This window comes from Rattus norvegicus, chromosome 8 (genome assembly GCF_036323735.1).
Source record: "Rattus norvegicus strain BN/NHsdMcwi chromosome 8, GRCr8, whole genome shotgun sequence".
Taxonomy (NCBI): Eukaryota; Metazoa; Chordata; class Mammalia; order Rodentia; family Muridae; genus Rattus; species Rattus norvegicus.
In genome coordinates this window covers 29122940-29147202 of record NC_086026.1, presented here as the reverse complement: position 1 = coordinate 29147202, position 24263 = coordinate 29122940, and the positions used below count along the sequence as shown (strand labels likewise).

General features: G+C 43.2%; 1 protein-coding gene across 2 annotated transcripts in view; it reads left to right on the top strand.

Moving 5' to 3' along the window:
* Anln (anillin, actin binding protein) overlaps positions 1 to 12981 on the top strand; it is a 63292-nt gene extending 50311 nt beyond the window's left edge. The window contains exons 21-25 of one of the 2 annotated variants that reach the window (XM_039082267.2): positions 1036 to 1089; positions 7220 to 7306; positions 8246 to 8353; positions 10668 to 10840; positions 11692 to 12981. In XM_039082267.2, the coding sequence (XP_038938195.1) occupies positions 1036 to 1089; positions 7220 to 7306; positions 8246 to 8353; positions 10668 to 10840; positions 11692 to 11815 (546 nt within the window). In that variant the 3' untranslated portion in view covers positions 11816 to 12981. The remainder of the gene's footprint in view (positions 1 to 1035; positions 1090 to 7219; positions 7307 to 8245; positions 8354 to 10667; positions 10841 to 11691) is intronic. The other variant, NM_001427480.1, reaches the window with a different exon arrangement.
* Positions 12982 to 24263: the final 11282 nt, after the last annotated feature.

Sequence of the window (24263 nt, the reverse complement as noted above, 5' to 3'; positions counted from 1 at the left end):
TGCTCTTAACCACTGAGCCATCTCTCCAGCCCCAGTGTTGTTTTTTTAAATATAGGTTTTACATATTAATTTAAAAATTTGTAAGTTTGTATTGGCATGTAGTAATTTGCATAATTATTTTAACATGTGTACACAGTATGAACTGATTCAGTTAGGATAATTAGAGTTTGTGTCTCTTCATTTTTTTAACATTTTACAAAACAGGACCTGTTTTAGTTTTTCCTAAAATGTATCATTGTTATGAACTATAATCCTCCCACCGTGATGTTAATACTAGAATTTACTCCTTCTAACTAATTGTGGGTTGTTTTTTCCTGGTTTTTCTTTTCTTTTTCTTTTTTGAGTTGAGGTCTCACATACCTCAGAGTACCCTCAGTATTATTAATGTGTGGCTAAGGCTGACCTAGAACTCCTGACCTCCTGGTCTACTGCTAAATTGCTGGGACTACCAACATGATACCATAGTTATCAAACCTAACTTGATTGCACTTAGTACTTGGCTTGGCCTTAAGCCCCCCCCCCCCATTCTGTCCCTCTTCCTGTTTCTCTTCTCCATCTCTAGAAATCATTGCTAACATTCCTACTGACTGGCGTGTAAAAATCTCCCACACATGGTTAGAGCTTGTAGTCTTTGGCATTTGGTGTTAGTATTAGAGAATTCTGCAGTCAGGGCAGAGAGGTGAAGCTGAGGCTTCTGTTTCTCCGTCATCCCCGCTGCAAGGTGAGCACAGTGCTGTGCGCATACTCAGCCTGAAGCTGGCAGCTCACTTCTGAATGTGAGCAGAGTCGCTGCGTCTCTCTAGGAAGTATTTCTCATAGGAAATATTGGATCAATATAAGCCAGCCTAACTTTAAACTGGGGGGGGGGGGGGTTATTTTGGTTGCTAGACAAAAGTGCTGACTGTGTTTAAATTTTTGACCGCTATTAACACAAAAAAATGTATTTTAACATGCTAAATCTAAAATCGTAACTTGCTGTTACAGTGAGTGATTCTGGGTCTTTTTTCTTTTTTTTTTCTTTTTTGTTTATTTTAGATAAATTTTGATGTAAGAGAGCAGGAGCTACTGGGCTATTTGTTCCAGGAAAAGGTTGCTTTACTTTATTTTCTTTACTTAAAATCAATATGCTTAAGAAATCATTTTTCTGCCTGTTATTTCTTAATCATTGTTGAATTAACGCTGCTGATTAAGTATATGTTCCAATGAATAAATTAAATTTAATAATATTTTTAAAAATCTAATTTTTGTAAAAAGCAGTAACTAACCACTCCTTGATTTGTATGTGTGTTTGTGTCACTAAACACTCTTGTATATCTTTAGTGTTCTTGAATAATTAACAATGGGTGTAGAGAAAAAAGCTGTTCCTTGGGCTCCTGGGTATGGGCATCTTTTTCTCTACTGCCACAGTTCTTCAACATTGTGGTTTTTTTTTTTTTTTTTTTTAATTCCTTGATAATTTTTCATTGCTTTGGAATTTTCTGATTATTTTTTCCATTTTATGATCTTTCTTTTTTTTAAGGTGGTTTCATTTATTCTTGGCTGGCTCCAGACTTACTCTGTAAGCACAGGTGCCTTCAACTTGGGGTCCACTTTACCTTGCGAGTGCTCTGCTCACAGCCATTGCTCTTCATGGCTGAATCTTGGATGCTGGAGATCAGATTCTGGGCTTGATGCACGGTAGAGAGCGAACAGCTCTACCAGCTGAGCTACACTCCCAGCCCACATTTTATGAATTTTTAAAATCTATATTCACTTTAATATTTATTTTTTATCAGTACTAATTAAGTAGGAAATTAATAGCTATGTTAAGGCTAAAAGTGTTCTATATTTGACATCCGATATACTGAAAGAGCTGTTGGCATGCCGTTTTAAGATTGTTCTTTTGTGTATGGGTGTTTTGGCTGCATGTGTGTATGTATATGCACCATGTATGTACTTGGTTCCTGCAGAGGCCAGAAGGAGGAGGGAGTTAGCTGCCCTAGAACCCCAAGTAGGAGGGTTCCACGTTATTCGAGCTGAGATCTAAGTGAAAAGCTGAACCTGGAACCTAATCTCGTCGATTTCTGTCAGTGTGACATCCAGAATACTCAGCTTCGTGGTTAGTGGGAAGAACATTTCAAAGTCCAACTGCCTTGACAGAACCATCAAGGTGTGTGTGGAGGTTTTCTTTAGGGAATGGAAATGTCGCTTAGGAGATTTTCAGGGAAAGCAGCCATGAAAAGACAGCTATAGAGCACGGGTTTTGGAGTTAGGACCAGAGTGATCAGCACTTTCCCCTCGGCAGGTTCTTACTGTGCAGCTCTGGCTGGCCGAGAATTCTCTGTAGACGTGGCTTGCCTGGAACTTGTCTTGAACTCACAGTGCTCCACCTGCCTCTGCCTCCCAAGTGCTGGAGTCTCAGCCATAGGCCAAGACTGGCCAGTTAGGCATTCTTACCTGTAAAGAAATCCAGTTTCTGCCTTTTGTCTGTGTAATTTCCTCCCTTTGTTATGCTAACCTGCCAGGGTGTGATGAATGCCTCCTCTATTCTTCTGCACGGAGGCTGCAGTTCGCATCTGTAATAGTGACCAGTGAGGTGTGGATAGATGTCTTAGGAAGACTCACGCAGAACAGAGCGCAGGAGCCTTTTATCCTGTGTGTTAGTCAGGAAGGGGTGACATGTTTTGGTTTTGGTTTCTTGTTTTCTTTCTTCATGACAGGGTTTCTGTGTGTAGCCCTGACTGCCCTGGACAGAGATCCTCCTGCCTCTGCCTCCCAAGTGCTGGGATCAAAGGCAGGTGCCAACCCTGCCTGACCCTTTTTCAAGTTTTTAAATGCTTTAATTTGGAAGAAAATAGCAACCTCCTAAACTTAATTAGTAGGAATAATGCAGTTTCAGTTTTAGATTTTTTGTTATTTTTATTTTTTTCGAGATAGATAGAGTGTGTTGTTTTGGGGGTCCTGAGATTCAAATTGAGGGACTCATTCACAGTGGGGCACTCCTCACCATTTTCGCCAATTTTTGCAGTATATATTAAACTTTCTGATGAATTGTTCCATTTATCTGATCTCTGTTGTTATAGATTTGATTTTCTTTTTTCTCTCTCTCTTTCTTTTTTTTTTTTTTTTTTTTTTTTTTTTTTTTTTTTTTGAGGTCTCTTCGTGTAGTCCAAACCAACCACAAATTTGTTGTGGTCCTCTCCCTCAGCCTCCTGAATGCTGGAATGACAGGACTAGGGCCCCACCCCTGCCTCAGGCGCCTTTCCTCAGTCTGTGTTGTCAGAGCCGCTTGGTAGGGGTGCTGTTTTCTGTGTCTTCCCCGTCTTCAGTGCAGCCTGTGCTCCTTGCGTAACCCGACAGGCCCTCTCTTTCCCTCTCATCGAGCTGTGAGCTCATTTACCTTCAGTCTCTCACAACAGTGGGTAAATACACCTCACAGACAACCTCTCTTTTTCTTGCTTTAAAAATAAATTATGAAGATGTTATCAAACTTCATCAGAGAACTTGCAGAATTTCATCTTCATTCTTCAAGGCTTGTTCATTCACAGATTGGGCCATCAGGTCATCCTGGCACTGTCTTGTACTCCTTGTGGGCGACAATTAGGTGTCCACCTCGCTCTCGCTTTTCACTGATGTGCACATGGCACAGGGCCTTCTGGATCAGTTGGAGCAGCCAAGCAAACGTCAATTGTGAGGACTTCCTCAGCCTCAGGTGGGCTGAGTAGGGCTGGGTAGGGCTTGCAGCTTTCAGGCCTTGGCTCCTTTCCCTCCAAAAGCAGAAACAAGTTCTCAGGGTAAGCTAAGCCCCAAGCCTCAGGCAACTTGAGCCTTCCCTTCTAGCCTTCCTACCCACAGTCACTGTCTGCTTTGTGTTAAAGACTTGTTTTGTTCATTTGGTTTTTTTAGTTGGTGGGCTTGTTTGTTTGCTTTGTAAACCAGGCTGACCTGAAACTCAGAGACCCACCTTCCTCTGGCTCCTGAGTGCTGAGGTTAAAGGTGCGGCCCACACACCCAGTAAGTAACCTCAGCTGCTCTTGAACTCACTGTGTAGTGTAGGCTGACCTCAAACTGTGCCGTTCCTCTCAGGCTCCAGAGAGTTTAAAATCGAGGTTCACCTTTGGGTTCTTTGGTTCAGTTTTTGTTTCCGCCTGTCTGCAGCGAGCATGCTCATCCGATGCTAGTGGGGAAGTCTGGCAGGCAGGACAGCCCTGCACCTGGCACAGGAGGAAAGCGGCCCCTAGCAGTGGCCCATGTCTTTCTGGAACTCAGTACTTCCCACCTATCGCCTTCTTGGTGGTTTGATGTGTTCACTTTATCTTAGGCCGAACACCAGGAAACAGGTTTGATGTCTTTTTTTAAAGATCTATTTATTTATTATATATAAGTACACTGTTGCTGTCTTCAGACACACAAGAAGAGGGTACCAGGTCTCATTAGAGATGGTTGAAAGCCACCATGTGGTTGCTGGGAATTGAACTCAGGACCTCTGGAAGAGCAGGCAGTGCTCTTAACCACTGAGCCATCTCTCCAGCTCTAATCATTCAATGTATTTAATTGTTTGGTTGTGATTTATGTTGTTTCTGCTTCTTAGTTATCGTAAATAGCGCAAATACAACTTTGTCTCATGCTGAAATGTGATTACAGTGTCATGGTAGTCTTTTTTTTTTTTTTAATTTTTCTAAAAGTCAGAGGACACTGTGGGCCCTGGGGACAACACTCAGGTCATCAGATTGTATCAAGCACTCTTACCATTGGGCCAGCTTAGTAGCCCTGGGTTTTTTTTCTATTTTGTTTGTTTCTTTGTTTATTTGTTTGTTTTGTTTTGTTTTTTGAGAAAAAGCCTTCTGTAACCAGCTTGGCCTTGAACTTGCTCTGTATCTGAGGATGATCTATCTATCTTAACCGTCCTCACTTCCCACTGCTTGATTAAACTTGTGCCTGCTGTTGGCTGTAATTGTTATAATTGGTTTAACATAGCAACATATATTAGTATATCTACTATGCTACATAGGTATCTGGAGCCATGGTTCCCTGCAGGCTCACTCCTGGGTTGGCGGTCAGGCCAGTCTATGTTGTTCTTCCAGTGGAGTTGCCTTCTTCCTCCTCCGCTCTCCAGTCCTTCTGCCAGCTCCCCGACCAGGTTCCCTGAGATCCTTCTGATGGTTGGCTCCAAGCATCCACATCTGCACTGGTCAGTTGCTGGCTGGACTTCCTCAGGAACTGCCACAGTAGGTTCCTGTCAGCAAGCGCCTCCTGTCCACTGCAAGATTGTAGGGTTTGGTGTCTGCAGACAGGATGGACCCCCAGGTGGGGCAGTCCTTTGTTGGCCCTTCCTTCAGTCTCTGTTCCATTTTTTGTCCCTGTTCTTCCTTTGGACAGTAACATTTCTGGATTAAAAACTTTGAGATAGGTGGTGTCCCCATCCCTTCACTGGGGGTGAGGGATGGGGTCAGGACGTGCCTATCTGTGGTCGGGACGTGCCTATCTGTGGAGGAGGTCTCTTCTGTGTATTTCAGCTAAAGTCATCCCCGTTGTGTCCCAGGAACCTTGCATTTCCCTGGTGTTTGGGACCCTCCGGTGGCTATCCCCAGTTCCTCATATTCCCTGTCACACATACATGCATATGATGTATTTTGATCACATTTACTTCAGGAATGTAAGAACCCTTATGGCTACACCACTGAAGAAAATGTCTCTCCTTTACCCATCAATTGTTATCTGCCAAGAAATCCTCGGGAATGGGTGAGGCCCTATGAGCACCTTCCCCTTCCACGACAGAATGTTGACAGGCCTAATCTCACACATGTTCTGTAAAGGTAATCACAGGTACTGTGTATGCAAGGATGCAGTGACCACGCCACCTAGCCCTGAGTCAGCACATCCCACATCACTACCCCTGACTCAGCAGCCTTTTATTCTCTGCATTTTGAGCAGCAGCTGTAGGTATCTGTAATTTGCTGTTAATTTTTGACGAATCCCTGTTCTAAAAGGATTTTAATTTTGATGAAGCCTATTTTATTCTTATGTTACTTGTGATTTTTATATCATATCTGACAAGTCATTGATCATGAAATTTTACTTCTGTGTTTTCTTCTAAAGATATTTTTCTGATTTAGCTTTCATTTAAGTCATTATCTATTCTAGGTTATTCTATTCTTCTAGTATGGTGTGAGGTTGAAGTCTAACTTGTCTGCTTAGTTTTTCTGTCAACTTGACATAAACTAGTTTTTGAGATTAGGAAACCTTCATTGAGAAAGTACTTCCACCAGATTGCCTTGAGCAAGCCAACAGGGCATCTTCTTTGATATGGGAGGGCCCAGCTTACTATGGGCAGGGGCACTACTAGGCAGATGATCCTGGGTTGCACAAGACAGGGCGTGAAAACCATAGGGAACAAACTAGTGAACAGCACTCACTCCCCCATGGCTTCTGCTTCACTTCCTGCCTCCAGTTTCCTATCCTGACTTTCCTCAGTGACAGACTGACTGGAAATAAAGGACGAAATATGTCCTTTCCTCTCTAAGATGCTTTTGGTCAGTGTTTGAGCACAGCAGTGGGAGCCTGACGAAGGCACCGGCCTTACTCTTTTGCATGTGAATTTCCAGTTTCTCAATACTATTTGTTCAAGACGGCTCTATTTCTAGAGTAGTCTTAGCACAGCGTTCAAAAATTAATTGGCAAAAAACCCACAAATAATTGGGTATTCGGCTTTTTTTGGTCTCTGTCTTTCCGTTCTATAGATTGAATGAGGGCCTAGTGCATGCTACACAGGTCCTCTCCCACTGCCACATCTCCAGCTCTTTCCTGGCTCTCAGTTCTGCTCTATTTCCTCTGTCTGTCCCTATTCTGTCCTGCTGTTTTGATTATTTAAGCTTTGAATTCGCTCCTGCACTGGGAAGGCCAGTTCACCTGGGTGCTCTTTTTGACTATTTGATGACTTGCAGTTTCATTTAGAGTAAGGCCTGCCTTTGCTTTCTGTTTCTGTACTGCTGAGCAATGCTGCACTGTGGAGTGTAGGCAGCCTGCTCTCCAGACTCCTTCCTACCAGGAGTAGACTTAAACAATAGTGTCGTTGTAAGTATACTTTAGAGTTATCTGTTGCTAAGGAACTGTGGATCTTTTATTCTTCAGCTGTAGCTGAATTTTTTTTTTCAGGGTATAGTATTTATTCTCTGTTCATTATTTATCAAGAACACACTTAGAAATGATTTTACACATAATTCTCTACTTTTACTCACAGGTACCTTTTTTGTCTCCATTGGAAGGTCACATCTGCTTAAAGATAAGCTGTCAAGTGACTTCAACTGTTGAGGAGAAAGGTTTTCTTGTGAGTGCCATTACCTCCTGTTCTTTGTTACCCTTTTTTCTGTTTTCTTAAAGCAGGGGTCCTCAACATGTGGGTCTTGTCACTTTGGGGTCAAACAACCCCTTCACAGGGGTAGTGAGAAAGAAGGCAGGAGCATGCTCAGATCGCTCCTGCAGAGGATTAAACCTTCTTTCTCTTACACTTGAAACAGAAGTGGTGGGTTTCTTGCAACATTGTATTGTGAAAAATGCCAGTTTCCAAAAATGCTGGCATTGTTTTATGAAGCATAAGTGTTGGCTGTCTGGATTTGATATTGCTCTGACTCGTTTGTTTTTAGACAGGGTCTCTCTTATCCACTCTAGCCATCCTCCACCTCTCTATGTAGCTCAGGCTGACCTTGTCACCTGCCTCTGCCTACCAGTTAAAGGCATGTGGCCAGCTCGATCTAGATAGTCTTCAGTGCATTTCTGATAGGGACAAGCGAACTTTTACTACTAAGCTGGAAGACACGATAAAATCATGCAAATAGATTTTTACATAAAAATATAATAGCGTATGGAAACATGTTCTTAAGTTTCTAATGTTAGCCAGGTGGGGCACAATCTAATCCCATCGTTTGGGAGGCAGAGGTATGAGGGTCTCTGAGTTCAAGGCCAGGCCAACCTGATTTACAAGTTCCAGTAACAGCCAGGGATGTTGCACAGAGACAGACACCCTGTCTCGGATGGATGGATGGTTGGTGGTTGGATGGATGGATGGATGGATGGTGGTTGGATGGATGGATGGATGGATGGATGGATGGATGGTTGGTGGTTGGATGGATGGATGGATGGTGGTTGGATGGATGGATGGATGGATGGATGGGTGGGTGGGTGGATAGTTGAATGGGTGGATAGAGGGAGGGAGGATTGGGGCAGATGGATGGATGGTTCTAATATCAGTGTTTCCATTAACTTCCAGACCATATTTGAAGATGTTAGTGGCTTTGGTGCCTGGCATCGAAGATGGTGTGTTCTCTCTGGCAACTGTATTTCTTACTGGACTTACCCAGATGATGAGAGGCGAAAGGTAAATTGACACAACTCTAGTCAGTGGGGAAAGTCCTGCTGGGCTTCTGTGGTGCTTCATGAATGTTTGTCCCCTGTCCCCACTCCTTAGATTCTCTTCTGTGTGGATTAATGAAGAATAACTTTCCCTGTCCTGGCTGTGTGTCCTCCCATAGCTAAGAATATATAGTAGTAATCACGTATGCATCTCTGAACCATCCCCTTACCCTCCTGCTTCCACCCAGTTAGTGCTGGGTTCTGAGCCCACAGCCTTGTGTTTGGAACACACGTTAGCTAGGCAAGGATGGTGCTGTTTGCCTAAATCCCCAGACTATGAATTCGTCTTTTTCAAACCAAAACACTTTTTAAAATTAACTCTTCTTTGACAAGATATTCTGATATCTTTCTAAAGCAATAGACTTACCTATAATGTTTTTAATAGTTATTAAATAGCATTATGTTATACTTATTAAAACTATGAATTTTTTTTTTTTTTGGTTCTTTTTTTTTTTTCCGGAGCTGGGGACCAAACCCAGGGCCTTGCGCTTCCTAGGTAAGCGCTCTACCACTGAGCTAAATCCCCAGCCCCTAAAACTATGAATTTTTTAAAAAAAGGTTTATTTTTATTTTATGTGTATAAGTATACTGTCTGCATGTATGTTTGCACCACATATGTGCCTGGTGCCCATGAAGGCCAGGAGAGGACATTAGACCCCCTGTAACTAGAGTACTGATGGTTGTGAACCACATGTGGGTTCTGGCAACTGAATCCGGGTCTTCTGAGAGAATAGTAAGTGCTCTTAAGCACTGAGCCGTTTCTCCAGGCTCTAAAAATTATTATTTTTTAATATATATTCAGATATTCAAGACACAAGCATGTACTGGGCACCAATTTTCTCCATTCTTCACCATCTTTTTAAATCCTTTTTTTTTTTTTTTTTTTTTTTGGATATAGAGATTACATTTCACTGTCTTTGATATAGAGATTACATTTCACTGTCTTTGATATAGAGATTACATTTCACTGTCTTTGGTTAACTTCCCTTCCCTTCCTGCTGTTAAGGGACTTGGATCTATTACCCGGGGCTATTGCTTGTACTGTTTTGTCTTAAGATCAAAGACCATCCTTACCTTGCAGTCAGAAAATTACTTTTTTCTTTCTGTATTTATTCCAGGCCATGTACTCACATCTGTACTTGGAACTAGGAGTCACGAATGGGGGCGCAGAGAACATACAGTGTTTGTCTCTGGGTCTAGAGCACTCACTTAGTATGTTTCTTGTCTGAGAATGTCATGTGTGTACAGCTGAGTAGTTTGCCTTACTGTGTGTCCCACACTCTCATCACCCGTCAGTGGAAGGGCATTTACATTGTGTCCGTTTCCTAACTTGTAAATTGGGCAGCGGTAAGCATGGCGTGGCTGGTGTCTGGATAGGATCTCCAGGCCTCTGAGCTGACCTGCGCCCGACTCATCAGCCGCCATACTATCTTCTGACGCGATCCTTGTTCATCTTTCACAAAGCACAAAGTTTGCTGTTTTCATCAGAACCACCCTGTGGATGAGAGCCACCGTTTTTAACTAATTCATATTTTGATGGTCCTTTTGTGGTGTTTCCATATCATAACTATTACGAGTAATCCTACAAAGAGATAGTTTTGACATACTGGTTTTATTTCCAAAGCTATCCCACTAATTCCTATGCTGATTCTATTTAAAAAGCATTGAGGACCCTTCTATTGTCTAAAATGAGTTCATCTCTATTGTTTTGTAGTGATGTAATGGATACGTGTGTGTAGTGTGTGTGGGTTCATGTTCTAATGTGGAGACACATGTACGTGTGAATATGCACACACAGTCATAAGATGGTCAGTTGCGAGTTGTCCTAAAAATGTCCACGGGAGCACAGGTGTATGTTACTGTGCGTGCGCCCAACCCGGGTGGGGCGGATCAGCCCATTGCCTGCAGTTCTGGATTGTGTTCCTTTGTGTTTGAAAAGAATCTGGTGTTATTAGGTGGTTGGTAAACATTCCCCAGTGTTTAAAGCAAGCATATGTGCAGCCTGATGCAGGTGAGAATCCAAGGGTCACCAATAGTTTGCTGAGAGCATTGTTCAGAGAGGGACGTACGTGTGCGGAACTTAAGCCAAGTGAAGTCCCAGGCTGCCAAGCTACTTTCTGTGCTTGTCTGTTTCATGCTTATTTGTTTCCTGATTGTTAAACATTTTAAGCTAATGGCTTTTAAACTTTAGTTTATAAACTTAAAAACTGCTTAAACCTGACTGACTTAAATAACCTTGCTTGTTTTCCACTAATACTTTGTACATTTTATTTTTAAAGAATCCCATAGGAAGGATAAATCTGGCCAATTGTATCAGTCATCAGATAGAACCAGCCAACAGAGAATTCTGTGCAAGACGGAACACTCTGGAATTAATTACTGTCCGACCACAAAGAGAAGACGACCGAGAGACTCTTGTCAGCCAATGCAGGGACACACTCTGTGTCACCAAGTATGTACTGGCACCATGCTTACTTCTGTCAACTAAGTAATTTCTGGCTTTGTTCTTAGGCATATGGGAAATGTCAGTGATGTCAAGTCTGTCACTAAGTATAAACACCATGGCCAAAAACAGTTTGGGAAAAGAAAGGGTTTATTTGGCCCTCACTTCCATAACAGTCTGTCACTGAGGGAAGTCAGGCAGGAACTCAGGCAGGAACCTGGAGGCAGGAGCAGAAACCAAGGCTATAGAAGAACACTGCTCACTGACTCACTCCTCATGGCTTTCTTGAACCCACAACACCTGCCCAGGGGCAGGATCACCCACATCAGTTCTTAATCAAGACAGTGCCCCCACTGAGCTACTCTACAGGCCATCTGATGTTTTCACAATTGAGCTTTCCTTTTCTTGGGTCACCCTAGCTTATGTCACGTCAGCAAAGAGACTGCCCAAAGTAAGCTTGACATCAGTCTTCAGTGAACAGGTCGTGATTAGGAATGGAAATTAGAATGTGACACAGTCTCTATTCAACGGGTTGTTGCTGGATAAGGCTATGGGGATGTGTAGAATTCACTCTGTGAGACCCAAGATTCCATCTCAAAAAAGAAAAAAGAAAGAAAAAACAGAAACACTAAAATTAGTGTGATTTATGACTAACCAAATCTAGAACGGTGGTACACCATTGTGCAGAGAAGCACTTCCCTGCGTAGCTATTAGTTTATATCCAGTTACTGGTAGGCAGCAAGTCTTGGTTTGTTGAAAGATTATGTTTTCCAAGCAAAGGCATTGGGGGATGAGGTGGGAGGGGGACGGCCAGGGGTGTGGGATGGAGGGTGGAAGCTCACTTCTGTTTACCCTCGCAGGAACTGGCTCTCTGCAGACACTAAAGAAGAGCGGGATCTCTGGATGCAGAAACTCAACCAGGTGATTGTGGACATTCGCCTCTGGCAGCCGGATGCTTGCTATAAGCCTGTCAGAAAGCCCTGAACCCAGGGAACTTCAGGACCGTGGAGAGACTTCGCTAGCTGTGTTAGAAAGTGTCCAAGGAAGACATGGTTAGAAGCACCAGATTTGCAAGTTGTATTTTATGCTTTAAATATAAAAGGGTATGTGCAAATATTCACTACAGATTATGCAGTATTTATATCTTTTCTATGTAAAACTTTACCCAGTTTGTCTTACATACATGTTTAACTGTCAAATACTTAAAATAGTCAAGAGAATTGATATTCATGTTTAATACGTTAAGAGTTTCATTTTATAGAAACCTCGCTAGCCATTTATTCATGACAAAGAGTATATATTATAATCAAGTTCTGAATTGTATTTGGGAGCTGTGGGTTTTAAGGTCCCCTGTAGGTCGTAAACAGAAACATGTAGTTTGATGAGTCCCTCTCCAGCCTCGGTGGTTTTTTAAAAAGGTTGTGGCCATTCCTGGCTCATGATATGACCAGGGTACTGAATGTAATCTCAGAGGGTTTACAGGAATGTGTTTAGTAAGGAGCTGAGAAGAGACAACAGATGCTTACTAATCTAATAGGAACTCAAAGCTGCTTTCTGAAGAGATGTGGACAGTGACACAGTGACATTGGGGCTAAATATTGTACCAGAAGCATTAAGAATTACACAGCTCACATTCACTCCGACTCTGTGTGCAGTGTGGGGCAGATTGTCAGTGTTCAGGCTTTATTAAACAGCTATTTTTCATGTAGTTTAGGATCCTCATTAACATGTTCAGCCTTTTCTCTTATAACAAGAGCAAATGTAAATTGAAGAACACATACATAAGAATTTCTACCAAGCTGCTGTGACTACTCCTTTGCTTCCCAGAGTTCTTGTCTCGTTTTCCTTTCATGTTAATCTAAGACACTTTACAAATCTGTTTTGAGATCACTGAAAAATATATAAAGCTATGCATTCCCTTTAAAGCCCAATGCCTTCTTGCAATTTAAAAATATTACAATGCATGGCTGCAGTTTTTAAATAGTCTGTGTTTCTCCTCTGACTGTCAGTTATTGATGGTTTCATTTATAAACACTAAATTCTATCACTTGCCATTATATTTCTTACTCATTTAAATGTGGGTTTTCTTATGTATATTATAAAAGTATTTTATGACTCCTACATAAATAAATAATTGTGAATTGTCAAAAGCATGAGTTATTTAAGAAATCCTCTGTGGTGTCATTGCTGTATATGTCCTGGTTGTGCTGGGGACATTGCTGACAGTTCGCCGTCCCTATCTTCACATCTAGCCTACTCTCTGTCTTACGGAACGTTCTTGGGGCTGGTGTTACGGGACCAGGTTGTATGGGGACCCTTCTGGGGGCTTCAGCAGAATGTGGTGATTTGAGGAGGGGGCAAGCGAGACTGAGCGCTCAGCAGCTTGAACAGGACTGATGCAGCATCTTTATACAAGTCCAAGGTTTGCATTCTACAACAGCCTGAGTACACAAAGACGTCATGAATGTCTTGTTCTCAGGCTTCCCTTTTCCCTCTTCACAGCACAGACTATGTGCATGGCCCTCACAGACATGTACATCAGTGTTCCGTACACACACTGCGTGTTAAAACATAAAGTATCAGGGGTTGGGGATTTAGCTCAGTGGTAGAGCGCTTGCCTAGGAAGCGCGAGGCCCTGGGTTCGGTCCCCAGCTCCGAAAAAAAGAAAAGAAAAAAAAAAAAGGTTTAAAAAAAACATATAAAGTATCTCTTAAAGGCCGTCTCAGTTTATATATGAAATTCAGTTTTAGAAGTTTACAGTGTATGTCATTACTTTAGTGGTTAATGAAACAATCTAAAATCACCCGAGTACGAAGAATTCATAAGGAATTCTCTAAGTTGGTGTCGCGCCCAACCTCGACCGGCAAGGAAGACACGACCAGCGAAGATCTTCTTCAAGCAGCTTTACTCAGGAACCTTGATACAATCTTCTAACCCCGGGAAATCCCTGCACCACACTTAAATAGCTAGCACTAGCCAATCCTAGCAAGCCACGTGGGGACAGCGGATAGGTTGTACTATGCAGAAGCGACCAGGCCAAGCAGGAACAGCCAAATAAGGACTTGTTTTTCTCAATGACTTGTTTTTCTCAATGAGCGGATGGCGGAAACCGGACTTGTTTTTCACAAGGAGCGGAAGGCGGAAACCGGCACCATCCCCGGGGCGCGGGACCTTGCAGCTTTCTACAGTTCCCCCTTTTTGTTTTATTAGCACCCAGACGACACTGGCATATACTGAGCGCGGCGACCCCCCCTGTCTTAGGATCGTCCCTTTGTGTACCCGTCATAGGATTACCTTGTCGTCCTCAAGGCTCCATGTCTTAGGTGAGAAGGGAAGTTGCCCGACACTGAGTAGGGTCACTCGATATGCTCAGGGACGATGGAATATGCCAGGGGAAACAGGGGCCCAGTAGAGTAAGGGTGGCTATATATCTTATATGACTGTTAGCCACGCCTAGGGGGACTGTCCTGCCTCAATGACTGCAAACGCCTGCATGACCGTGGCCGCATGCTGCCTCTGTACGAACCTCATCCTGCACAAACACCACAGGCTCACTAGGGAGACCAGCAGCAAGAGTCCAGCTAGGGATCCCATACCTGCCCACTCCCTCAGATGATTCACAGCAGCAGCAGTCCAAGATAACAATCCCATAGCCAGTCCAGCATCCGCACGTGTGGAATTCACAGTCACAATGGCTACATGTAGCTGATCCATTAAGAAATCGAATTCTCCAGTCCAATTACCCAGAAGATAACTTGACAACTGTTTAGACAAATTAGAGGAGTGGGCTTAAAGGTCATGACATATCGGCATGGGTCTCGGGAACACTGATAGTATCCCCCACAGGGGCTCCGTTTGGACCAGCACTTGGGTCACACCGAGAAGTGTCAGCAACAGCAGGATCTTCATTCTTGTTGCACCTCCTGGTCAATCTTTCAGGGACCCACAACGTATCTTGCCGGTCCTGAGGAAACACACAAACAGACCCTCTCGCCCACGCCAGAACGGGATCTGGCCCATGCCATAAGCCAGTGATCACATCTTTCCATTTCACATAGCCTTTCAACGTGCCTGCCCGACGTTGATGTCGGTCAGCGGCAGAAAGGCCATCATCATCCAAAATTAAAAAATTAAGAGTAAAAAGGGCCAAGGATACCTGTTCCTTGGGGGTTCTACCATGGCCTATTCCCCCCTTTTGTTTAATTAGGCATTCCTTTAATGTACGATGAGCTCGCTCAACAATACCTTGTCCTTGGGGATTATAAGGCAGGCCATGGCTCAACTGCACATCCATCTGTTTACAAAAGGATTTGAAAGATTGGGCAGTGTATGCTGGACCATTATCAGTTTTTAAGTGTTGAGGCTTTCCCCAAGCAGCCCAGGCTTCTAGACAGTGTCCAATAACATTGCGTGCCTTTTCCCCACTCATAGGGGTAGCATGAATGGCACCTGAACAAGTATCCACAGAAACATGAATGTATTTCAGAGTCCCAAATCCAGATATGTGAGTTACATCCATTTGCCAAATCTTTAGGGGTAGGAGGCCCCCAGGATTAACTCCTACACTAGGGGGATGGTGAAAAGTGATACACTGTTGACATCCTAAAACTATCTGTCGAGCATCTGCTCGAGACAGATGAAATTTCTGCTGTAAGGTTTTGGTAGGTACATGAAATTGTTGATGAAACTGTCGGGCTTGATCCAATGATGAGCTTAAGAAGATAAACTCCATTCGGGTACATCTATCCACAAGATCATTTCCCTCACTGAGAGGACCAGGCAAACCTGTATGAGCTCTAATATGTTGGACAAAAAACTTGTGACCTCTTTCCCAAATCAATTCCTTAAGTTCCCTCAGCAGCTGGCATACCATGCTGCTAATTTTAACAGGGCCAGCCACTTCTAATATCTTAACTACATTAACAACATATGATGAATCAGAGAGCAAATTAAAGGCAAAAGAACAATTTTTAAACACTTCTAGCACAATCTTGAGTTCAATAACTTGTGGAGAGCCGGGTTGATATTGACACAAAATTGGCTCTTGATGGTCAATCATATAGGCTCCACAGCCATTTTTGGATCCATCTGTAAAAATGTTTGGCACCCCCTGTATAGGAACACTGGAGGTAACCTTAGGAAAGATCACGGTATGTTCCTTAAAGAAGGATAGCAGAGGGTGTTTTGGATAATGATTATCTATATCTCCATGGAATCCACAGCGTAATATAGCCCAATCATCCACAGTGCCACACAAGATCTTCATCTGCTGACCTGTATAGGGCACTATGATCGAGGTTGGGGAAACACCAAAATATTGTATGCACTGTTGGATCCCATTCAGGGCTAATCGTGCAACTGCTGTAGGATAATACTCTACTGATCTAGCTGGAGAAGCTCTGGGATAAACCCAAAGCAGAGGGCCATCTTGCCACAACAATCCTGTGGGCTACATGTAGGTGGCTAGAATGCATAGCACAATGTCTGCACCTTCCTCCCATGATGCAACATTGCGCCTTGTAATCCTTTTTCAACCTTCTTTAAAGCCTCCCTTGCTTCATCAGTCAATTGTCTAGGAGAATCCAAGGCCGAATTCCCAACTAAAGTATTATACAATGGCTTTAATTCATAATTTGGTAATTTTAAATAACATCTGACCCAATTAATATCTCCCAATAATTTTTGAAAATCATTAAGAGTCTTAAGATTATCTTTCCTTAATTCAACCTTTTGGGGGATAATGATATAAGGGCTTACTTTTGCTCCTAAATAATTTATAAGATTACCCTTTTGTACCTTTTCAGGGGCAATAATCAATCCTTTACCTTCTAGTAATTTAATTAAATTTCCATATGCTAAATCTAAAATCTCTTCATTCTTCGCAGTTAAAAGAATATCATCCATAAAATGGACGCATCTCAGTGCGGGAAACTTTTGTCTTAATGGGGCGATGGCGTTGCCCACAAACAGTTGACACATAGTAGGGCTATTGGCCATACCCTGTGGTAAAACCACCCATTCATATCTTTGATCAGGTCCTTCATGATTGCATGATGGAACAGTAAAAGCAAATCTTTCACTATCCCTTGGACAAAGAGGTATGGAAAAAAAGCAATCTTTTATATCAATCACTACAACAGGCCAACAGGCTGGCAGAGAGGATAAAAGAGGAAGCCCGCGTTGCACTGGGCCCATGATTTGCATCTGCTGACTAATAACTCGTAAATCATGCAACAGTCTCCATTTCCCTGACTTCTTTTTAACCACAAATATTGGGGTATTCCAAGGTGACACTGATGGTTTTATATGCTTCATAACCAGCTGTTCATCTACCAGGGCTTTAACTGCGGCAAGCTTCTCAGAGGAAAGTGGCCACTGAGGAACCCACACCGGCTCCTCTGTCTTCCAGGTAATGGGAATGCCTTCCTCAGCGGCCCCTAGGAAAAACCCAGGTTCTGATTCCTTTCTCTCTGTTGGGCAGTTATAGGGCTAATCCTACCCTGCAGGTACTTCCCTATTCCTTTACCAGGAAAATAACCCATATTTTTCATAATCTTTTGTGAAGTATCAGAATATTCATTGGTCAATTTGAAACCCATGTCTTTCAGCAAATCTCTCCCCCAAAGGGAAATGGGTAGATCCAACACATAGGGTTGCATAACTCCTGAATGCCCTTCCTGATCTCTCCAACTCAGGTGTCTTGCACTCATATCAGGAGCTCTTGCATAACCGAGACCTTGCAATGTTTGAGATGAGGCCTGTACTGGCCATCCAGAGGGCCAATCTTTTTGAGCTATTATACTTCTATCAGCCCCTGTATCCAACAATCCTAGGATCTTTTTACCATCTACCCTTAGCTCCATTACTGGGCGTTGGTCTAAACCCAAGGCTAAAAATGTAAGGTCAGAGCCTGTGGAACCGAAACCCTTCTCTCCCCTCTCTCTAGACTGTGCTGCAAACCCTTCATGAAGGCTGGGTAAAAGTAATAGTTGGGCTATTCTGTCCCCAGGGGAAATGGCAGTAATCCCTTTTGGTGATTCTACCATGATCTTGACTACCCCGGTATAATCTGGGTCAATAACTCCTGGATGGACATGCAGTCCTTTTAAAGCTGTAGATGATCTCCCTATAAGTAACCCTACTGTGCCAGGCTCAAGAGGTCCTTTAAAATCAGTTTCTATCAACTGGACCCCCATCCGAGGAGTTAGTACGAGTCTGGTGGTGGAGCGGAGATCCAGTCCTGCGGAGCCCTTAGTGGCTCTCCTTGGCCCCTCGGATGGCGAAGAGACGGCCATCTCTCGTGACTCTGTTCTACATCCTGATTCTCGACTGCCCCATATATTTGTGGGCCCTGGGGTCTTGGGCCCCGCTGTCCATTTTTTGGACATGCTCCACCAAAACCTGAGCTAAGAGGCTGCCCATTGAAACCGAGCGGCACTCATTAGCCCAATGGTTCCCCTTTTTGCACTTGGGGCACAGCCCTGGTTGCCTTGGGCGTTGGCCACTTCCTGTACTGACTAGATTTCTCCTTTCTGGACATTGCCTTTTTAGGTGACCCTGTTTACCACACTTAAAACACACTCCTGAGCTTCCTTCTTTTCTCTGCGTCATCTGCAGAACCGCAGCCGCAAGTCCAGCATTAGTCAAAGGTCCCCCTATTTCTCTACAGACCTTCATCCAAGCCTCAAGTCCCTTGTTCTTGTAAGGAGTGATAGCGGCTCGACATTCCTTTGTGCACTGTTCATAGACCAACTGTTTAATCAGGGGCATAGCAGTATCGGGGTCTCCAAAGACTCTCCCCGCTGCTTCCACTAATCGGGCTACAAAGTCAGAGAATGGCTCCATAGGTCCTTGAAGGATCTTGGTGAGGTTTCCACTCACTTCTCCCTTATTAGGTAAGGATTTCCATGCCTTTGTTGCAACTTCATTAATCTGCTGGTAAACCTGTCCTGGATACCCTGTCTGAGCATTGGCAAAGCGTCCCTGACCCAGCAGCATATCTCTATCCCAGGCAGCCTGGCCTCCCCCTGCTGCCAAGTTAGCGGCAGCCTGTTCATTAGCAAACTCTATAAGAAAAGCTTTCCAGTCCAAATACTGTCCCGGACTAAGACAGGCCCGAGCAAGGTTAGTCCAATCACTAGGAGTCATGCAAAGTCTCTATAAGGCGTCAACCTGAGCTATGGTAAATGAGGCCGTAATGCCATATGTCCTGACTGATTCCGCAGGGACTTGATCACCTTAAAGTCTAAAGGCTCATGATACCTTTGTCGATTAGCATCCACATAAACAGGATAGGCCAGATGTAGTTCTGTGCGGACTGCCTTCCACACTTCTGGGCAGAAGGTATGCCCCTGGCTTCTACTTCCCCTTCTACAGGATTAAATGGAGGAGGAGTAGATGGGTGTCATCCAGGGGATTCACCCTCCATTTCACACTTACTTCCCCTTCCCCTATGCTTTGGCTTTAAAGTCTGTCTTTTCACTTGTCCTATTAATTCCTGTAACTCATCCAGTATCCGTCCCCTCCGTCTCTCTGTCTGTATCTGATCTTTCCGTATCTGTTTCTTTCGTACTTCCTTGCTTTTCCGATCTTTCTTCCTGGAGCATTTCAAGAGCTGCACGTCCCTTTTCTAACGCTCCCTGACAGCACCTCTGATCCTCCAAGCAACAACGCACTAGACGCCAAACTTGGCGAACTCCTGGTTTTAAGGTTCCTTGGGACCATGCAAGGTCTAAGTCTTCGCCTAGCTTGTCCCAACAAGCAACAGAAAGATTACCCGAGACTGTGAACCAGGGTGCAGTGGCTTTACATTCACTCAGAAACCTCTCTATGGTGCTCCTTTTCATCTGCAACTTTCTTGATTCAAACAGCTCCTGAAGAGCCAGAAAAATTGGGTGGGATTGTGAATTTCCCATCACAGCAATAGGCAAAAATGATTCCTAAATGAAAAAGGAAGTTTAGAAGCAGCCACAAAATAAGGAGGATGAAAAAGTCCATCAACTACAAGGCTGCCTGTTTTTACCTTCGGTTCGCTACTACCTTGAACTTTACCTTTGGTTTGCTACTACCTTGAACTTTCTTGCTCACTACCCTGAAACTTTATAGCCACTAATTTCCCGCGGTCCTCATTGTCCCAACTTACCTTGGGAACTTTTCCAGCGCTGCCCTGACTGCGAGAAGTTCTGATCTCCTTCCCCGTACGGTTGCCACCACTTGTCGCGCCCAACCTCGACCGGCAAGGAAGACACGACCAGCGAAGATCTTCTTCAAGCAGCTTTCTACAAGTTGGCCTGTGGACATTTCTGTGGGGGATTCTCTTTTTAATTTATATATTTATATGTGTGTGTTTGTGTGTGAAAGAGGGGCCATGTATGAAAATAATAATGTAATCCATTACTATGTATAACATGTTAACATAAGCTAATATATTATAAAACTCTGTCCTTACAAATATCTGTAGATAAAGGTAAGCACAAAAGGTAAATATTCATGACACGATAATAAAAGAATTAATGTGCAAAATATAAAAGCCTGGCTGTCGTTGAGCGAGCATTTATCATGTATTATCCTCGGTGTTAACATGTATGATTTTACCAACCTAATAAAGTGAACATTAACAGTAAAGTAACAATTCTGGAACAATATTGCAAGTGACAGACATATGTAAGCCTGTGTTCTGTTCCAGGATCCACGTTTCACTGTCACACCGTGATAGTTCTCAAATTAGTGAGTAAAAGAAAATTTAACCTGGTAAATAATATTACCAGTAAGTGCAAAGTCACAAACAAAAATTCAAAGATCCAACAAATGGGGGTTGGGGATTTAGCTCAGTGGTAGAGCACTTGCCTAGCAAGCGCAAGGCCCTGGGTTCAGTCCCCAGCTCCGAAAAAAAAAAAGAAAAAAAGGAAAAAAAATTAAAAAAAAAAGATCCAACAAATGTAAAAGTAATAAATTAACAGAAAAACAAATATATATGGCCACTCCTGGTGAGAATAGAACGTGACACAGCTTTGAAAGGTTAATACCTGAGAATGCATAAACATACAAATTCAAAATAATCTACAAACCAATAGTAAGAAATTAGGGCATACTTTTTCTACAAAATACTGCATAGTGTAAAAAGACTGAATTAGACCCACACATGTGGGGAGAAATTGGGATTTAAAAATACATGGATGGTGATGAGAGGTGGCTCAGTGGTGAAGACCATGCTGCTCTTGCAGAGGACCTGGGTTAAGTCCTGACATCCATCCAGGGTGGCTAACAAGCCATATTTCCAGCTCCCGGGGAACCTACCCTTAGGTATACCTACTTGAAAATAAATGTTTAAATACATGGGCAAAGCCTGTAGACTTGCTCCCCTTGTTCAGTTTTCTCACATAATTGTAGAATAGTATAATTCATGGTTTTTGAGTGAAATGTTTAAGAAACCTTCAATATTATTTTAAATGTTGAAAATTCTAGATGGGATTATTATGCTTATAATGATCAACCAGACATTGGACATAGTTGAAGAGTAAAACTTGATTGCAGATGCATCTTGGGCTTAGCTCAGCAAGTAAAGGTGCCTGAGGGCGACCCTAGCAACCTGCGGTTAAAATCCTTGGGACTCAGATGAAGAGAACCCACCGCTCTCAAGTTCTACGCTGAAGTAGAACAAGGTAGGAAATAGTGACTTATTTAGTGGTTCAACTAGAGTTCTGTCTGTACTGTTTATTGTCAGATATAACTTTACTGAAACAGACCAACCTAGAAAGGGCCCAGAGCCATCGTTAAAAGAAGAATAGAGCTGGGTGGTGGTGGTACACACTTTTAACCCCACTGTGAGGCAGAGGCGGGCAGATCTCTGTGAACTTGAGGTTAGCCTGGTCTACAGAGCTAGTTCTCGGACGGACAGTCAAGGGTTATACAAAGAAACCCTGTCTAGAACAAAAATCAAAACAAAGAAGGAGAAGTAGTGAAAACTAAATGGGTCATTGCCCATAATAACCTAACCACAAAAGCTTACCCCTGTCCACTGTAATATGCCTTTGAAAAGTCACATATAACACAAATTAGTGGTTGTGAATTCTTCTCCAAAGACCACGATTTCACTAGCACTTAGCTAGGTGTCCAGTGAGTCAAGGTATGCTTGTCACGCAGATATGTGTACGAGTACACACACATTGGTTGCCACCAAGGTTTGTGCACCAATACTGTGCCATTAGTCCCTGACGTGGTTCTTAGGCATAGCTAGGTAAAACTGTTGTCTGCCTCCCTGCTTTGGAAGCTTGCCTGGCACCGTCTGGTACCATGAAAGCTACTTCTTAGGAAGGAGGCTTTGAGGTCAGTTCTAGCTCAGGGCCTCTGAGTGCATGGTGTCTTCGGCAATGGGGACTTCCATTCTACCACATGCAATATCTTTCCCTGTTCCATCCATTTATCTTCTCTTTGCTATTTTTTTTCTTTTTCTATTTTTTCAGAGCTGGGGACCGAACCCAGGGCCTTGTGCTTGCTAGGCAAGCGCTCTTCCACTGAGCTAAATCCCCAACCCCCATCCATTTATCTTCAAAGGTCACTTTCATTTTTCTTTACAACCGAATAGGCTTCTGCAGTGTGTATGTGCCACATTCTCAGCTCGCAGGACGTTATTTCCTATCGTGCACAGTGCTGCCTACATTCTCTGGCAATTCCGGTGTTTCAGGTTTAGGTCTTTTGATCCCTGGAGTTAGTTTTTGTGTGAGGTGATATGGGGTAATCTCATTCTTCCACATGTGCATCCACTTTCCCAGCACCATTTGTTGAAGATGCTTGCTTTTTCCAGGGAGTGATTTTGTCATCTTTGTCAGACATTAAACAGGTGAGGTTACAGGTACACATGTTTGGTCTTTGATTTTGTTCCATTGATCCACGTGTCTGTTTTTATAGTTTTATTACTATGGCTCTGTAATGTATCTTATGATCTAGAATTGTAACCCCTCCAGTGAAGTGGAAGTTTCTGGTTGTGTCATGTGATGCAGACTCAACATGGTCCTTTGCTGAGTCGAGACCCATGGGAGGACACGTGATGTTGGAGACTCAATGGACAGTGACAGGCACTTGCATCGGTGGCCTTGCAACACTTTGTTGGTCTTGTGTCTTTGCTGATCTTCACTTTGTTGACAGAGGCACAGCAGAGAACCTGATGTCACAGCTGGTTCTGGTAGCTTCCGCTGACTCCTGCCATTTCAGCAGACATCTGTCTAGCTGTTCCTTCTGCTGGTATCCAGACAGTGGAGGTTGGAGTCACCCCAAAGAACTACTACTAAACAGGTTCAGATCCCCTTGTCCTATTTACCATCTTCTCTCCCCTGCTTTTGGACAGTGGTCTAGAAGCAGGGTCAAAGCTTTTAAAAACTCTTATTAAAGTAGGTCTTTGAAAAGTCTAATCCTATGTCCCAGCATTGCATGATTATTTTTTGACTATCTGAGGTCTGTTGTGGTTCCATACGAATTTTGGGAGTGTGTGTATGTGTCTGTGTGTCTGTGTGCACATGCACCCACACGTGTGTGCTTTTCTTGGAAGGATTTTAAAAATACATTTAAAAAAAGTCAAAACTATCCCTATTTGCAGGTGAAGTGATAATTAGAAATTCCCAAAATTCTACCAGAAAACTTTTCAGAATGCTAAACCAATTCAGCAGTGTGGCAGGGTATAGACTCCATTTTCACACATCAATAGCTTTTCCATTCAGGAACAACAGGCATACAAAGAAGAGATCACGGATGCACTCCCTTCACAACACCCTTTTAATTCCTTCTGACTTCTCGCTCCCCTGGGACATTGACCACAATGTCGAAAAAATGGGAAGAATGACATCCCACTGTCAATTCTCATGTCAGTGAGATCGAGTGAAGCTTTGCTTCATTCAGGATAATGTTGGCCATGGCGTACAATTTCAGAGACTCACTCCATTATCACCATGGCAGGAAATAGAGCAGTGTGCAGGCAGACAGTACTGGAGGAGCCAAGGGTTCCACATCTTGATCCAAAGGCAGACATAAAGAAGAGGGTTTTCTGCAGGCAGCCAAGAGGATGCTCTCTTCTGTACTGGGTGGAACTTGTACATAGGAGTCCTCAAACCCACATGTACAATGACACACCTCCCCCAACAAGGCCACACCTCCTAACAGTGCCAAGCCTATGGGCCAAGCATATTCAAACCACCACATTCCACTCCCTGGCCCCCATAGGCTTGTTCAAACACATGGGTCTATGGGGGCCATACCCAGCCATAGCATAATGCAAAATACATTTTGTCTAATTTCAAATATCCTGATAGTGCATCACAGTCTCAACAATATTTAAAAGGCCAAAGTTCAAAGTTTCTTCTGATATTCACCTGTAATCCCCTATAAAATCAAAGTTAAAAGGCAGATCACAGCCTTCCAGCACCACAGGATATACATTACA